Below are 18,392 nucleotides of genomic sequence, written 5' to 3'. Positions count from 1 at the left end.
TAACCGGAGAATCAGATTTTTCCTAAAACCTGGCGTTTAAAAAAAGTTTGAGATATTCTCAATTGAGTATTTATTGATAAACACAATTTAAGAGTCAAATTTATTACAACTCAAAAATGTTACACAGAAAAAACAATAAACAATTCAAAAAATTTGAAAATCTGCAAAGAAACAAAAATTATTATTTTTTAAATATAAATTTTTTTATGAAAAACGATATTTAGTAAAGTGTATTATCTTCCCAGAGCCCTAATTACAGCTCTCATTCGATCAGGCATACTTCGGATTAAGGCAGAAAAGTCTGCTTCAGGGATTTGCTCCCATTCGTCACGAACTGCTTGCTCCAAATGATTCATGGTTTCAAACTCACCATGGTTACGTCGAATACGTCATCCCAGAATATCCCATGCATGCTCTACTGGATTTAAGTCTGCACTCCTTGTTGGTCATGGTAATAAACGAATCCCAACTTCATCCAAGTAATTCCGTGTTATTCTTGCGATAAGCAGATGAGCATTATCTTGCATCAGACGAAAGTTTTTTCAACAAACTACTACAACTACATGTTTGAGCGTTCAAATTGCCCCCTTGAATTGTAACAATTTCTGTATGAGCCTCTAGCGAAATGCCTGACATAGCTAAAACAACATTGCTGATAACGTTCACCAGCTTTTCTCCATATCCTAGGCCGCTGATCTGATAAGTATCTGTTAAATCTTGATTCATCCACGAAAAGCACAGCACTCCAATCGTCAACACCCCAATTAAGATGTTCGCGAGCGAATTGTAAACGTTTCCTCCGATGATCTGCTGTTAATAGAGGTCCCGTTACAGGCATTCTGGACCTTTTTCCATATTTATTTAAGCGTCTTCGAACGGTATAAACGGAAACTGTGTTTCTATGGACATCATTTAATCGTTGAGTAAGTACTGGTGCTGATAATGTACGATCAACTTGACTTGTGGTTCTTCGTCTACCTTGACCAGGCCTCCTGATGTATTGTCCTGTTTCCCAAAAACTGTACTTCGAAAAATTCCTAAAACATTTGCGATGTAACGAATGCTTTGCCTATCATCCTGTAAAGCAACAGCTTGTGTTACTTCTTCTGGTGTCTGCCAAATTAATACTAAGCCACTATTTCACATTAATAATCTAAACATCTAAACAAAACATTTAAACAGGTTCAAACAAGAAAAAACGTTATCGCTAATAGGTCATAAAATACAATTCAAACAAATTAAACAAGTTTTGATCTAGTCACAAACAAAAAAAAATCTGAGGGTCCGGTTAATTTTGCACCCGTGTATGTTTATTTTGACGTTTCATATACCTAATACAAACAGATTTCTTTACTGCGAACTTACCAAGTAAAACAAAACAAAAAAATATGATTAATTTGTATTTTGAGAACGATTCTCGAAGTGGAAATAGAAACGTCAAAATAACTGTAACCGCATTTTCAACTGAAATCGTAGTTAATTTCCCATTACAGATACTAAATAAAAATAAACTTAGAAAAATCAGTATTTTAATTTTGCAGCAAACAATAATTAGCACTGCAACACACGAAAAATTAAAAAAAAAAAACGCAGAGAAAATAACACAGGAAGCAGAAAAATTTGGTCTAAGGAAATAGAAATAACTTTGGTAAAATGTATATCATTTTACCAAAACTTTCTTAACCAAGAAAATGTGACAAATTTACCTATTTGGGAGTGAAACTATAAAAAGAACATGAAATAAAGGCCAAAATTATAGAAGAAAATCAAAAAAATCTCGGTGCGTAGATTAAAAAAGTCAATGGGACCTAGGACCTGAAGCTACGGCCTTCTGAAGTTATTGGATTCAGGTGCTCAGTGTACATCAAGCGCACTTATTCACTGTCAAGTGAACGAAAATATTTATTTTTTAAAGAAGAGAGACACTTTCTTGATGCATATTTCCACTCTGAATACGAATCCTTAATCAAAAATAGATGCATCGTATTTTAGTCTTCAGAAAACCGCCGAAAGGTCTTCGAAAAACTGAAGAACAGTGATAGAAAATGTGCTGCTAGAGCGACAAGAATTAACATGTTTTTCCTAATACTGCACACTTATCCAATACCAGCATAGCGGCAGTTCCGCCTTATTTTCAGACAACTACTAAAGCGCCTAAAAACCCTAAAATAGGCTAAGAATGAAAGTAAAAGACAGGGACTTTGTATTTATCTGTGTGTGTGTGTGTGTGTGTATGTGAGATAATATAGCTTGGAAGCATGTCCAATTTATCATTTTTACCAACTAATAGAAACACTATAACGATGTACATTTTATATTTTCAGTTTCTATTTAATAGTCTTCTATATGGTTCAGAGTAATATTTAATATAAATCTGCATTCAACTATCAATTAAAAAATATAATAAAATATTTATGACTTGTTTTCAAGCTCTTAGTAATTAGGATTGATGGTTTTTAAATTGAAAACACTAAGTATTAATAGGTACCAACATCACTCAATTTGAAATAAACTTTAAAATAAAATTGTTGTCCGTCTATTATTATATTAAAAAACAATGAGTAAATCATAATCTCCGTCCCACAATGATTAGTTGTTTTTAACGTAATGCTGCACATACAATCTTTTCAATGGTTTTTATCTATCTATTCAACCCTTTTAGTTAAATCTTTATGAGAAGATAATCTATACTAAGCATCCTAAAAATATGTTTTCTCCTTGTACAAATGAAAAACCTAATAAAATCTTGCAAATTGTAACATAAGAGAAAAAAACCAAAAAATAGTAAACAAAATTTTGCTTCTTACTTAGAAAATTATCTTACATCCACTGCACAACAAATTATGTATGAATCTTATGGTGGTTTTCCACTAGAACTAGAACTTTAATTCTAGACTACTAACTCTAACTGTAGTTCTAGAACTTAAAAAACAACATCAAAACTGAAACAAAACCAAAACTTTTATTTCCACCAACATTTGAGTTTTTATCTTTGGTCTTTTTCCACTGGTTGTCATGAAGAAGTCAATTTCTTCAATAACCTAGCAACATGTTTAGAAAAGAAAATGCATAAAACTCATTGGATTATTTTATAACCAAACCACTTGGGTGTAAAATTCTACCATGCGTCCGATTTCTTCATTTTTTTGTAGTTCCTTGTTTCACATTGATATTGTGAAATTATGTTTTTAATTTTTCTTTCACTTTTTATCCAGTTGATGTTAAACAATTGGACAATTTTCTAGGAATCCATTTTCTAATTCTATTTTTATAGTTGTTATCCTTTGGGTACCACAAATTTCTATGTTCCCAGAAGGCTTCTATTAAAATACATATTTCTTCAGTAGTCCACTGCTTTTTGGAAACTTTGTCACCTTCAGATATGATCTATTAAGTTTCAATAAAATGTGTGAGTAACTTGGAGAAATAATCCGAGCCAAAACAACTAATTTAGTACAAAATTCGTATTCAAAATAGTAAGGCGACAATAATCAATACAACATGACTGTTTCAACTAAACAGACTCGAGTTTTAAAACACGCCGAAACCCTTTGATATTACTGATTCTGAGCAGAACCCAAAAAACAAAACTCCAACTGTTGCAGAACCAGCCTGTCCTCAGACGGTTTGCAAAAAGTTGCAGTTTTGTTTTATTCAACACAAGTTTGTATTTTGTCTATTTAGTGGAAAACTACTATTATGAAACAGTTTCAAAATGCCCTCGATAAGAGTAGATCATCCACATCTGTATACATATTACTTTATACTCAGACTGACTATAAACTTCAATTCTGTATGCAAAAGCTTACAAAAATGTTTTATTAAGTTTTTGTAACATTTATATTGCAATTTAAGACAGCATAACTTATTTACCTTTCTTGCCCTGTAAAAAGTCCAAGTACAATAGAAATGGGTTTCTGAATTTATTGTTAATGATTTCTTTAAATGATTATTCAAAAATACTTCTTAACATCCCCTATTTTATACACAGTATTTTCAGGAGGAAGCCAAAATTTTCGTGAATAAAAAATGGTTACTTATGGAATTGGAAGTAGAAAAAAAAAACAATTATCAAACTCACCTTAATAATATCTGACTCCTCATCTGAAGATACATCTAACACATCTTCATCATCAGAAATGAAAGAATCATCAGAACTACTAAATTCATCTTCTTCATTGCCACTAGCCTCAGATTCATCATCACTTTCATTCTTTAACACCTTCCTCCTTCTCAATTTTGATCTTGCTCTTTTCCTACCAGTCATCAGTTCTTTTAAAATCCCATTCAAAGACTTTCCTTTGCTTTCATTTTGGGGAAAATTTAAAATACCTTCTTGTAAATGATTGGTAACATTCTTTATCAACTGAGAATAAATACCCAACAGGAAAGCCACCGCTGTGGATAGTTGAGATGAATTTGAAGACTTCAATTTGGATATGCAGAGTAAAGAAATGACTACAATTTTGAAAATCATGTCTCCACTTATATGGGAAGCTACAGAATCAGTTTCTACAGAATCTCCATCTGTAGGTCCATCTCCTGACTCACTGTTTGTCAATTTAACAAATGTTAAACATTCTTCCAAGTTTTTATAGGTCTGATGACAAAGATCATATACTTTAGGAACTTTTTTGTTGAAATACCAAATGTCTATAAGCAAAAGAAACCTAGCTACAAATCTTTTGATCTTCTCACTTTGGTCAGGCTCTATAATGCAGTCAGCATTTTTATCCTCCTTGGGAAGCTGCTCCAAAAACTTAGAATTTCTCTCAAAAAGTGCTATAAGATTGTTAGAAGTACCTTCAAAGGAAATTTTGCAGGATAAACATCTCATGTAGTGGTAAACAGCATCTAAAAAGCTATTTTGGTTCATAGCTAAGGTTCCCATTTGATTATGAGGCATTCCATACTCAGGCTTGTAAGAAATAGCTTGCAGGTAATAACGACAAGCTAGAGTAGACTCCCAATTAGGATATATTTCAAGTTTATATCTACTTAAATCACCCAAATAAATGAGACACTGATGAACTGATTGTTTAGCCCATTCTATTGCTTCTATCTTCACATCGCCAGTATCCTTCTTCTCAGAGTGTATCATTGGAAAATCAATGAATGTTTTAATATCCAAATTAAAATGATATTGCAACTTAGACAACATATGGCTGTAAAAACCTATCCCAGCATTTATGTGTGAAGCAATGAAACTGATTTCCTCAGGAAGGTACTCCTTTTTCTTCAGTTTCTTTGCCGTTGAAACTACATCATAATACCCCTTCCTCCAAAGTAGCTCCTCTCCTTTACGACCATATAGTGAAGGATCTGAAAATATTAATCTTTCGCAGTATTCACAGAACTTTTTGCGCTGTACTTGTAAATTTGGTGAAAATAGGTCTCCCACTATTCTGGCACAACTCCTAGTGTCATCTAAACGTTTAGCTTGTTCACTTATGGACCTGCAAAACAAAAATAAATTATTGTATGCCATGTCTGAATTATAGAGGTTTACTAATTTTTTATTATAGAATTCTGCATTTGGAGTGAGTTTGCTAGATAGTACATACAATATGACTGAAATATTACAGAAATTATGTATTAAAAGAAAATACATAATATGTTTCCTTGTGTGTATAAAATGTGTATCCTTAATATTAGATACTCAAAGAATTATAATACAGTATTATGTGATTTTGAATTGCAAAACAATTCCAATAATTGTGAAATAATTAAAAGGGTAAGCTAGGAAAGTCTAGGTGTGGATTCTTCTATCAAAGCAAAATGAGACCTATAATATGTGTAGATAAGGTGTTCACAATCACACAATATGAAGGCCTGAATCACATAAAGGGTAATAAATACTAATTCAGGAAGATCTGTGTGACAATGCAGCAACATGTGTTTGAAAAAGAATATTTTATCCAAAAAAAGACAGAAATGTAAGAGTTAACCCCCACATTATAAGAATGATGACATGTTGCAATAAAATAATATTTCCACAAAATTATGATTGTATTTAATACAGTTTAATAAGTTGTGAAATTATCTTATACTCTAAATAAAATTATTAAATTTACAAGAAATCTCCAAGAGGTAAATAAATTGTTTTCATTTGTTTTGCAGCTATTAATATTAAATAACAACTGCATGGTTACTCCTATTATAAAAAAGTGAGGTTAACAAAACATATTTATAAATATGTATCAATATTAGAAATTCAGGAATCACCAAGCTACGTCATAAATTAATATAACTTACCGATATAATTTTTTTGAGAGCTCTTGGCCCTGATTTTGGTTAATATCTGTTGAGGTGTAGCTTTTCTTCATTTCAACTCATGCTTTTGTTCTTCCCTCGTCAAGAATTCAATAAACTTTTTTCTATTTTCGTTAATTCCAAATATCTGGTTACGGGCAAAATCATTGTTAGTTCATAATTAATTTCACAAACGTATTTTGACACCATCACAGTTTCTTATCAAATCGAATAAATTGTTCATGGCCAAATAAAAAATAATCATAAAACTTCACCCACATCTGTCGGAATATTTAGGCACTCTTTGATCTTTCTTCAAATGGATAGAGACATCTACAGATATCGGATGTAAACACATTATTCTAAAAACTAAATAAAATAGTAAAATAATATTTATTTTACAGGAATAGAGAGTACAAATTAAATACAAGTTAAGAGAACATAATCCTTCTCTAATTTTTATATACGTAAACAAATATTTTTGTGTTTGTGTCATTTAACTGGTTTATAGATTTCTTCTTTGATAAAATAGGAGACTTTTATTTGAATATAATAAAGTATATTTTTAAAAACACTTAAAAATACTATATATATTACAGCTCTAATTAACAAATATTATCTATAATAATATTGAAAATAAGACATAATTATTTCTTATTCTGCCATACTGATTTTGTTTTGGTAAACATGAAACCAAAAAACCAAATGAAACTTTGACTTTTTGACATCAATTAATGACATTGACACATTGACAGGGAACTGGCAGCTTTCTGTCCGAATGTTGACATTTTTATATATTTGAAAAAATGTCGAAAGTGGAGTTTAAACAAGATATGCCCCCACAGGGGGGCTATAATCCAATCAATTTTAAAAGAGTTCCAGCCAAAACTTTATTTGGAGGTATGTAAAGGAGAGAAAACACAATTACGTAACTAACATAACCTCAAATCATTTTCTTTCAGGATGGGCCTTAATCGGGGGCTACATTGGCATGACTGCAGGAGCCGCGTATTTATATTATTTAAATGTCAAGGCGGTAAAAACTCGGGAACTTGAATTAAAGGGCGCCAGCTTAGCGCTTTATCCGATACTTATGGCTGAAAGAGATCGCGAATATCTGAAACAATTACGAAGAAATAGAGATGAAGAACGTGAATTAATGAAGAATGTTGAGGGATGGAAAACGGGTACATGGTATGGTGAACCCATCTACAAAACTAAAGACAAAGATACTCTTATTCATCCTGTATTCCATGAATATTACATTCACAGTTCTTATAAGGACTACACTGTTCGTGCAAACATTGGTTTGATGTCTTAAATATTAATTCTGTTGTAATTTAGTAGCGAAATTTAAATATTAAATTGTAAATATAATTTATTGAGTTTTTGTTCAATACTGATATTAATTTCAAAATATAGACATTGCTCTGTCATTATTGATAAGTTCTTGATAAATTACCTATTAAATTTGCTTATTCTTTTTCAAAATATTCAAGGAATATTCAATATTAGACTGTTTTACTTACACTTTACTTTTCACCATTGTTTTTACTGGCTTATTATTTCCATTTTATTCCTTTCTGGCTGGAACAGAATTGAAGATTCAATAGGAAATATGGTGAATTCAATAAGAATCACTAAAACAATATCTTTTAAATAAAACATGATTAAGAAAGTTTCTAAAGTGAATAACCATGGTGTCTCTCAAATTATAACAATAGCAATTAATAATAATAAATGAAAAGACAGGACATACAAAGAATAGGAAGAAAATTAAAATTGACAAATTAGGAATAGAAATGTTTGCAAGAAAGTGTTTAAAAATATAAGTAGTGGGGAGACTAAAGTGAAAATATAATGTTTAATGATTATTGCTGAGAATTATTGAAGTAAACTATCTGATAGTGAATAGTGAATAATGATAGTACCTAATACAAAATAATTGAAGAATAATAGATAATTTTTTTCTTAGAAGGACTAATCTTTGTATTATATTAAATCTAATAATAAAATCTAAATTTGGGAATAATAAAAGGGAATGTACAACAAGACTCTTTTTCTTCTTCTTTTGGTGCCTATTCGTTTCAAATATTGGCTATAATTCTGGCTATAATTATTTTATTAACTGATGCTTTAAATATATTAGATGTTGTTGTGGAGAAACATTTCCTCAGGTTTTTTAAAAAGATATTCTTCTCCCAATTCCTTGCTTTCCGAATACTTTGCCTTGAAGGATTATTTTCAGTAATCTGTATTTATTGCCGTTTCTCATTATGTGTCCGAGATATTCTAAATTTCTTCTTTTAATCATATACACCAATTCTCTTTCTTTCCCCATTCTTCGTAGTACAGTCTCATTGGTTATCTTATCCGTCCAGAATATCCTTAGGATTCTTCTGCATAGCCACATCTCGAAGGCTTCAAGTTTTTTCTCCATCGCTTCAGTGTCCAGGATTCAACTCTGTAGTATAATATCGAGAAGATATAACATCGTAGGAGCCTTACGTTTATATCCAGATTAATGTTGTGGCTTTTAAAGAGTTTGGCCATGTTGCTGAATGCACTCCTAGCCTTCTCTATTCTACATTTTACTTCTTGTGAGTGATACCATTGTTTGTTTACCATTGTTCCAAGATAGGTAAACTGTTTTACTCAGTCCACTGGTGTATTATTGATAAGCAGTTGGACATCTCTAATTTTATTTTGCTGATGACCATAAATTTAGTTTTTGATATGTTTACTCGTAGTTCAAATCTTTTACTTGCTTCATTTTACTTTGTTTATTAGTTGCTATAAACTTTAAATTGTCTACAAAAATAACGGTGTCATCTGCATAGCGGATGTGGTTTAGACATTCTCCATTTAAAAAGATTCCATGTTCGCAATTTTCTAAGGCTTCACTAAATATTTTCTCTGAATATAGGTGAAAGTATACATCCTTGTCTAACGCCTATCTATTTGGGCTTTTGTTAGAATGTTTGGATCATATCTCTGCATCTTTGGAATAATACCTGTAGACTAAACAGTGCGTCTCTCGTACCTACGCCTTTCATGAATCCAAACTGTGTCTTGTATTCTCTCTTCGCACAGCTTGTATATTCTGCAATGTATAATTTTAAGAAGAAGTTTTAGACTTATATTCTCCGCACTTTTCACTTCTTGTTTCTTTGGTAACGTAATAAATTCTGAAAGTAGCCAATATTTTGGAATATTGCCTGTGTCATAGATATTATTGAAGATTTTACATAGTATTCTTAAAGATTCATCATCGAGTTTAAGAAATTCAGACTGTACTCCGTCTGCTCCTGGAGCCCTCCCTTCTTTTAGTGATATTATGGCTGCTCTTATTTCTGCCACTAGTATAGGTGGTCCTGTTTCCGTAGCTATTGGGGACTGGTCCTCACTGTCATCAAAAAAATAAATTTCGTATGTAATTTTTCCAGGTATTATCAATACTCTCTTTTTCCACGATTACCTCTCCGTTGTCATTAACAAGTTTACTTACTCTTCTGTTTTTACATTTGCCTGTAATTTCTCTTACCTTTTTATGCACGTTGAAGTAGTCGTATTTACTTTGTAGAATTTCGATTTCTTGGAATTTTTTCTGCAGTTCTTTCTGTTTGGGTTCTCTGATCTCTCTGTATATCTCGTTGTAATATTTTATACATAGAGTTATTGTTCTTGTTTTTCCTTCTTTCTTCCATCAGCTGCAGAATCTCTGTCGTCATCCATGTCTTATTGTTCTTCATAAACCTACCTACCTACTCTACCTTCTTCGTTCTTCATAAAATTGTCTTTAATGTCGTCTATCGTTTTATTAAGGGATTCTATCTTCTCTTCTGTGCTTTCCGATGTATTATCGATTTCTTTGAATTTTCTATTTATTGTTTTACTGACTATTTCTTTTACTTCACTACATTTCAGTTTTATCGCGTCATGTTTTTTTACAGTTTTTCTGCGTGTTTTCTTTAACTTGGTTCTATACACGCCCACTAAAGGATTGTGGTCAGATTGAATATCAGCGCCTGGGTAGGTTTTAACACTGTTTTTCGATATCTTTGGTTAATAAGTATATAGTCTATTTGGTTTCTTATAATAAGGTCTTCTCCGTTGTCTCTAGGTGATTTCCACGTATACAGACGTGTAGGTGGTAGTTTGTAAAATGTGTTTAGCACGATTAAGTCATGTTTAGCTGCAAAGATACTCATTGTTTCTCCTCGTTGATTTCTCTCTCCTAATCCATAAGGACCAATATGTTGCCCTTCTTTTCCGTTACCTATTTTAGCATTGAAATTTCCCATGACTATAAGTAGTTCATGTCTCGGTATATCTCTTATAAGGTTGCTTATTTGTTTGTAAAATTCTGATATTTCCTCATCACTGTGGTCTGCTGTGGGTGCATAGACTTGTATAATGTTAGTGTTCATCGGTGACGTATTTATTTGTAACAAGAGGATTCTATCGTTCACTGGTATGAAGTTGTTGACATATTTGGCTATACTTTTATGTGTGATAATTCCGACTCCATTTTCTGATCCTGAATAGTATACTCTGTATTCTTCTATGTCACAATAACTTGAGTCAAGCCACCTCATTTCGCTTGTGCCCATTATTGCTATTTTCATGCGTTTCATTTCTTTGATTGCGCATTGGATTTTTCCTGATTGAGCCATAGTCCTAACGTTCCAAGTGGATATTCTCTTCAGACAATTCGTGTGGATTGTTCTTATAGGTGTGTTATTGGGCATTTCACAGGGATTTTGCATATTAACGACCCGGGAGGCCCTGTGGTCATGGGAATCAACTCTCTTGCTGGATCTTGGTCTCCGATGTCCATGATCAGTAAGCGAGTTGGTGTTGTGTTGTACAGCCATTATGATTCTACTAGAGGCAAAAAAGGCTTTTTTACTTTAATTTATGATTGCTTTGAAGGACAACTGTTAGATTTTATATTATCATAATGGATAAAGTGTAGTGGATACAACCGCTGGAAATATTTTTCGTTTTCTTTTGGGTGGTTCTTTTTCAGGAGTCTTAGGAAAAATTAGACATTTTTTGAAAGGAGTGCTAACCACATATCATTGGTCTTCTTTGTCCTTATATAGCGCAACGTTTTCTAATTTATCCGGTGAAGGAAATAACTCGGAAACAGTTAGTGAACTAGTACTTTTATCTTGTAAAATAGTGCTGTTACCGCTCTGTGACTCTTCTTCATTTGGAAGAATTACCATTTCTTCTCTCTGCTCACGGATTGGAGTTGAAGTTGGCGTTTGTTGGAACTGAAAAGGATATTGACATTTCTTCATTTCCTTGAGTTAGATTAGAGTCATCCTCCCCAGTGACATGTTTATGTTTATTTGTTACTAATAAATCTTCATCCATAAGTTCTGCCCAAACCTCATTAAGTTTCTTAAATTGTAAGTCTCCTTTCCAGTCATCTTTATTGTCAAAATTTGTTCTGAAATGATTCAATTCAAACGGTAATATATTTTTTTCAAGTCTACTCTTTAAGGTTGTTCTAGGAACACAAAATTTTTTAGCTGCTCATTTTTTGGAAATGCCTTCATTTTTTACTGCGTCTATAGCAAGGCTCATTTTATCTTCCGTCCATTTAAAAAAAGGTCTTTTCTTTCCTTTCTGGGTATCCATGTCCAAAATAATAAGAAATTGTAGGTTACTATAAATTCTTTAAAGCGCTAACTGGATAAAGTGACCATTAATAAATTATTGTATTTTAACAATGACCACCCTTAATCAAAAACGTCCACAATGATGTTTTAAGAAAACAGGCATAAATAAAAAGTAACACTTCAAAATTTTTAAACCGCTAAATGGGTCGAATATATCGGTGACCATTATTGGATCATTGCATTTTAGAAATGGACACCCGTGGTGACCATTTATAAATTTTTAACACAATTTTCATTCAGTAGTGGTCACCCATGCCATGGTTAAAAACTTACAAAGTAATAATGCTTTTAGTAAATATGAATAAAAAATATATAGTATAAATACTAACACTTTAAATGTATAACAACACAAAATAAATATATAAATGTCAATAACTTACAGGCACGAATTGCAACCCAAAGACTAAAGAACTTGTCCCATAGATCAAAACAAACTGATTTTCGGAGCGCTAAAGTTTGAGGCATCTTTGTATTTTGGATAGTATAAGTAACAGGGTAACGTAAAAATGTGCAGTAAAATGTAACGAGAAATCAAGATAATAACGTTAATTGGCTTATGGTGACCATTACTAGCGGTGTGTTCATTACTGGTGCTCTTACCCTATTTGGTTATGATTGACTTAGTGTCTTGGTGTTGGTTATACGTTATATGAACCTACCTGAATGCTGCCTTTTCACATGAAATGTGAGATTGATCAGATTTGCAAACTTTTTATTACATTCTAAGCAAGGACAGTACATTTACTTTGTTTAACGTCCTTTAGCACTAGTATATGTAGCATATCTAAAAAATTATTTGTGCGTACTGCATTAAATTAGAGGGTAGGTATTAATATATAAATATGATATACTACCTGAATGTTTTCTTTTTACATGTGCCGTTAAGTTTGAAGATTTCGAAAAGTTTATGACACTTAGATGATTTACAATGATTCGTTTTTTACTTACAGCAAAAAAGACACAAGAGTTTAAATTATAAATACAAAACTAAATAAATAATATCCCACAACGGTCAAAAACCACACTTAAAAGTTTTAAAATTCACACCACAGAATATTAGTTATAATACTCAAACAGAATAAACATAGTAGCAGTTAATGCAATAAGGAACGCAGTTTCACCGTTGTTGTTTTTTCCTAGAGTGTATTACAAGAACAGAATGATTTTTGGAGGGCCTCCCGGATGTATTGGTGCTGCATCTGTAAGTAGACAGCCAACAGAGGAAACTTTTTTAAAATTTCTTTATCACTTTCTGAACTATGCCAGCTGCTCTAAGGAAAAAAGATGCTTACTTGTTCTTGACAATAATGAACCACACCTTTCTCCAGAAGCCTTGGATAAAGCCTCTGATGCAGGAGTGGTGATGGTTAGGTTTCCTCCCCACATCAGCCATAAGCTTCAGCCGCTGGACCTTTCAGTCTATTCAGCGGTTGAAGCGTAGTTGATCAACAATGCAGGGAAAACATTCGATATATACACGGTTGCTGAAGCTCTTGAAACGGCTTAACCTCGCATTTCCGCTCAGCAATGCCGTAAATCTGGAATCTACACCTTTAACGAAGGGGTATTTTCAGATGACGATTTCTTAGATTCCACTAATCGCTCGACAACCTCTACCCTTCCAGCTTTAGTAGACACCACATCAGAAGTAGGGACTTCAAGTGAAATAGCCAATTATGTTGCTTCTCCTGCAGTGCGTTTAGGTAATACAAGTTAACCATCTATTACTGTTGCAGGACCCTCAGGTGAAGAGCCTACCCACTCTACATGTCTTTTAGTTTCAGTTGCGGGAACTTCGTGACACAAGTCATTCAAGTTCCTGTTATTGCATCAGATGCAACATGTAATACAACCAATTCTACTCACGAAAGTAAAGAACCTGAATTTCTATCGACTCCCACAGGAAAAAAATGTGTTAAAATATTTATAACCCCGGAACAAGTTTAGCCTTACCCTAGGGCACAAACAAGGAAAAGGAAAGCTGGTGGAAGAAACCAGGTAAAACCGTGATAGCTACAGAAACTCTAGAGAAAAATGCTATAAAAGAAGAAAAAGCACGAGCATGAAAGGCAGCGAGAGAGGAAAGGGTGAAAAATAGAGGAAAAGTAACAAAGAATTTAACAGGTACTCCCTTAAAATCATCAAGACCATATGTACAAAAGCCATAGTCTGGAGAAAAGAAGGTACGACGGCAAGCAAAACAACAGAAATTTATTGACTCGTCTTCTGATACAGAAGATGATAAGGTATTATTTCTTACTTTTAGTGACAGTGAAGAAAGTGCAAACGAAGAATGCGTTTACTATACTAACTCGAAGTTTTTTGACAACAGTGGGAAAAAATGGTGCAGATGCATCTCTTGTGGGCGATGGACTGACTATCTATGTGCCAGGGTTGAAGGAAGTGCTTGGAAGACATATGTTTGTGACTTCTGTCATTTTTAATTGTTTAAGCTAACTTTGTTACAAGGAACATAATATTTTCCTTTGTCATTAAGACCGTTATTTCACTTTTGTTACTTTTGTTTTTCTAAACATTATCTCAAGGTACAAGACGTTTGTGTCAAGGTACACAAGCAAAATGAAGCTTGGTCCATGGTGCACATAATGTTTCAAAATTTATAAAAATAATGGCAACAATCAACAACTAAGTGTTTAAAGGAATAAAACCCAAAAGGTGATCCAAGGTACAACGGTCTCCCCTTCATAGTTAGACTTTGATTACAAACACTGCTATGAGCATTAGTATTAATGGTTATGCTAAATGGTGTTGAATTTACTAAAGTGATTGATGTTTCCAACGACTTATTAAACAAAAATATTTTTAAGAAAATGAGCGCATACAATTTGTCTAGTAATAAACAAATCCTACAATATCTTAAGATTTTTATGGTGTAATAACTTATCTGCAATTGTTAGTATCGTATTTTTTATTTGTTTTTGCAAATTATCTTTAGTATAATGCTTGTGATAGGACATACAATTGATATATCTATCTGAATTCGTAGGTTTCCTGTACCAACCAACTGTAATGATATTCTCATTAGAACGAATTAATCTAGTAGATATCTAAAAATGGAGTAGATTGGTGATCATATTCTGGGTACTTCAATGGTGAACTTTATGTAAGGATTAAAGTGATTAAGTATACAAATAAGATCATCCAACATAATCATTGCGAATAGCTTAACTCATGTCCTCTACATGCTTAAAAAAAAAACACTTTTAAAAAAGCAAACCAGGGATGACTAATGTTCAACTGGTCGCAGCCAAAATTGAGCTAATGTTTGCTCTTGTAGGTGATCCAAGGGTTTGTTTATAATATTTATTACCAAATAAACAATGGTGTTTAATAATACTTTTCAGAAAATCATTAAGTTTCTAAATATATCTTTATTTAGTGCATACTGTCTACCAATGCCAAATCAATGTTTACTTACTAATATTATACTAGCTTCTAGATAGACATTGCTAAACAAAGAAACTACATAATATCTTTACAAACCTTAATGCATTCACCTCTAGTGTATTCAATCCCCATACATCGGACTACGCTGCCCAGAAGGTAACTTTTGACTTGATAGTTTTGAAAATAATAGTTGTCAAAAACGAATAGTTATTCAATAATAAAAACAATTTTAATTAATTAAAAAACAAAGGATTGGACAAACCTCGATGCCCATGCAGTCTTTAGAGCCTCACAAGACCGAGAGGAGTATGCCAGAATTGTCGCCAACATCCACTAATTGGATAGGGCACCACAAGAAGAAGAATAAAAACCAAAATTTATTTAAATTCTTAATGAACCAGGTTGATCAAAAGGAACATCCCTTTGTGATTGATTCCAAAAATGTAGACTATCAATGGGAACATTTTTGTAAATATTAATCTCACAAATTTTCCACATTGATTTCCCTTAAAAGATATTAATACTAATAGAAAGAAGAAAAACCATAATTACTATGAATGTCCTGAAATTAAAGCATACAGATGTAGACTTGACATTCTGCTGACGTTGTGTAACAATAATGCTGAGTACCTATGGACATCTTTACAGAGCAGAAAAACGCAAAACGCAAATATGCCTCTCTCTTTTCTTAGTCTCGCCAGATTCATTATCAGCTAAGAATTGAGGTCAGTGACAATAAGATTAGGGTATCATGGCATATTATGAAAGAGAATATATGTAGCTAGAAAAATTATGGAAATTTTGTTTTGTAGGGTGATCCAGAGATACTTTCTAGTAATAAAAATAAATTCATGCAGCACCAGCAGCAGTAAAAGAAATTACTCCTATAAATAATTTCCAAATTATTATTGAACAAAATGATCAATGTAGGTTTCTTTATTCTGATATTGCGGACTATGACAAAATATTAACGAACTTAATATTGCCCTTCCCCTATTGTTCATACTCACTAATCCTCTCGAAAATGACTATTTTCCTCAAAGCCTAAAGCCATCAATTGTAATGACTCTGCTAATGATTCCTTAAAATTGGAAAATTATAGGCTAATAGTTCATCTTTTATTAATTTTAAAGATATTCAAGAAAGCCTATTACTTCAGGTTGAAAAACTTTTTTATGCCTAACAAAATATTTAGTTCTTTGCATGGTTTTCTCTCAGCGAAGTCTGTTAAGACTGCTGCCTATCATTAATTGACAAGAATTTTGGAAAAACGAAGTAAAAATAAAAATTTGGTGATTTTCTAGACCTTTTTGCTGAAGCTTTGACAGTCTGGATTATGAGCTTTTACTACAAAAATTGCAAAAGTTATACCCTTTTTATAAACAATAGGAAGGTTTACACAAAGAACGATATTAAAGTTCTGGCTTCAGTCTGGTATCTTGGTCGGGGTTCGACAAGGCTAGACTACAGAAGATAAACCAGTGAGATGAAGAAAGAAACGCGGAAGAGAAGAGAATTTTGGGCACCACCCTATTTTTGAAAGGAATAGAGAAACCTAGTAAATAAGAGAATGAAAGTAATATACGTAGGTAAATAAATATATAAAAAAATGCATGCTATAAATGAGAAATATAAATGTAAATATAATATCCTCAATATAATATCATTAATGAATTTAAAAATTGTTGCACCTTGAGGACATGTAATAAAATTTAGTGATCACCATTTTTTTTTGCTTCACCAGGTAAGCAAAACAGATAAATATATACATATAAATTAATCAGCAATAATTTAACCGTACTTATAATAAATATAAATAGTCCTTTGTCACAAAGAAAAATAAAGCATGGAAATGTTATAAATCAGTTACAATGGGATTTAGTGTCTCTGCTTGTAAGACTCTCGACTTTTGGGTAGAATAAAAGAAAACAATAAAATGTACTCACAGGTTTATACTAGCAAGGCAAGTGTCTGAGAGGGTTGTTCTCAGGTAAAGATGCAGTAGTTGTTGGAGCCAATACACCATTCGTCGGTTGTGTCAACAGAAACATGCATAGTGTCGTATGTATAGGTAATGGATTTTGACAAGAGCTATGAACTTGTAAATACTAGTAGTCGGTTGTACTGTAGTCGGTTGACCATTAGGGAATTTTATTGAAAATTACCGAAATATTAAGGGGAACAATCTACTTACTCATTTAAAAACGACGGTTTAGGTAATCCTCGGTTAATTCCTTCCGGCTCTAAGGCCGGGTTCCTTTATGATAAAGTTGTTAAATATCGTCGGGGCACGTAGAAATGTTTTTCTATAATAACCTAATGCAAGGGATTTTATATTTCATCACGTTCCTAGCTAGAAGGGTACCGTTAGTTTCGATGTCGTTGGAATCTTTTTGTCTTCTTAGAAATAGATACAGGCTGACTGTCATTTTCCCCACTTTTTTGGAGAGTTTGGTAAAATTTTAGAGGAACCAACTTACTTCCCGGTGGGCATTCGTCGAGTAAAGGCGCTTTGCTCATTATCGTCTCTGTGTCACTTTATCTGTGCATTTTCTTTCTAAGTGTGTATACACTTGTATATTTGAGTTTTTTTATCTAATAGCATATTAGATTAAATATTGGTATAGAGTACCTTTAATTTTAATTTAACTTCAGTGCTTGATACAAGTAAAGTATTATAGTAAATTAAATTAACTTCAGTGAAATAGTGCAGCAGTCATCAGGAATTACTGTAAGTTACCATAATCTTAGTATCTCCACTTATCTGGGCGAATAATATGGTATTCTATCATATTTTTTTTCAATCATCTGGGCGAATCTAAGTTCATCCATGTCTTCACCTGTAGTTGAGAGTAACTACTGATTTTTACATTCAATATTTTCTTACGAACTTTCCATCAGCTACTACGAAATTTCAATAAACATAATTACGAACATTTAGTTCTCCATCATTAAATAACAGTGCGAGATAAATAATCAACTTAACCAAGTGCGGTTTGGTTAAATTTTTATTTCGGTAACCTTTTTGTATTCTCGTAA

The 18,392-nt window shown here is 32.5% G+C and overlaps 2 protein-coding genes across 2 annotated transcripts in view; one reads left to right on the top strand and one right to left on the bottom strand.

Moving 5' to 3' along the window:
- Smg5 (Smg5 nonsense mediated mRNA decay factor) overlaps window positions 1-6,556 on the bottom strand; it is a 42,902-nt gene extending 36,346 nt beyond the window's left edge. The window contains exons 1-2 of the mRNA XM_072544214.1: window positions 6,256-6,556; window positions 4,082-5,456 (exon numbers count right to left, since the gene is read on the bottom strand). Coding sequence (XP_072400315.1) covers window positions 4,082-5,456; window positions 6,256-6,326 — 1,446 coding nt within the window. The 5' untranslated portion in view covers window positions 6,327-6,556. The remainder of the gene's footprint in view (window positions 1-4,081; window positions 5,457-6,255) is intronic.
- A 430-nt stretch (window positions 6,557-6,986) lies between these two features.
- Window positions 6,987-7,629, top strand: ND-B16.6 (NADH dehydrogenase (ubiquinone) B16.6 subunit). The gene is made up of 2 exons (XM_072544224.1): window positions 6,987-7,152; window positions 7,215-7,629. The coding sequence occupies exons 1-2, from the start codon at window positions 7,059-7,061 to the stop codon at window positions 7,571-7,573; spliced, it is 453 nt and encodes a 150-aa protein (XP_072400325.1). The 5' UTR covers window positions 6,987-7,058; the 3' UTR covers window positions 7,574-7,629.
- Window positions 7,630-18,392: the final 10,763 nt, after the last annotated feature.

Source organism: Diabrotica undecimpunctata, chromosome 1 (genome assembly GCF_040954645.1).
Source record: "Diabrotica undecimpunctata isolate CICGRU chromosome 1, icDiaUnde3, whole genome shotgun sequence".
Taxonomy (NCBI): Eukaryota; Metazoa; Arthropoda; class Insecta; order Coleoptera; family Chrysomelidae; genus Diabrotica; species Diabrotica undecimpunctata.
This window is presented reverse-complemented; position numbering and strand designations above follow the sequence as displayed.

Coding starts and splice junctions, on each gene's coding strand:
- ND-B16.6 (XM_072544224.1), top strand. CDS start 7,059: ATGTCGAAAGTGGAGTTTAAACAAGATATGCCCCCACAGGGGGGCTAT. Junction 7,153..7,214: donor AGCCAAAACTTTATTTGGAG/GTATGTAAAGGA, acceptor ATTTTCTTTCAG/GATGGGCCTTAATCGGGGGC.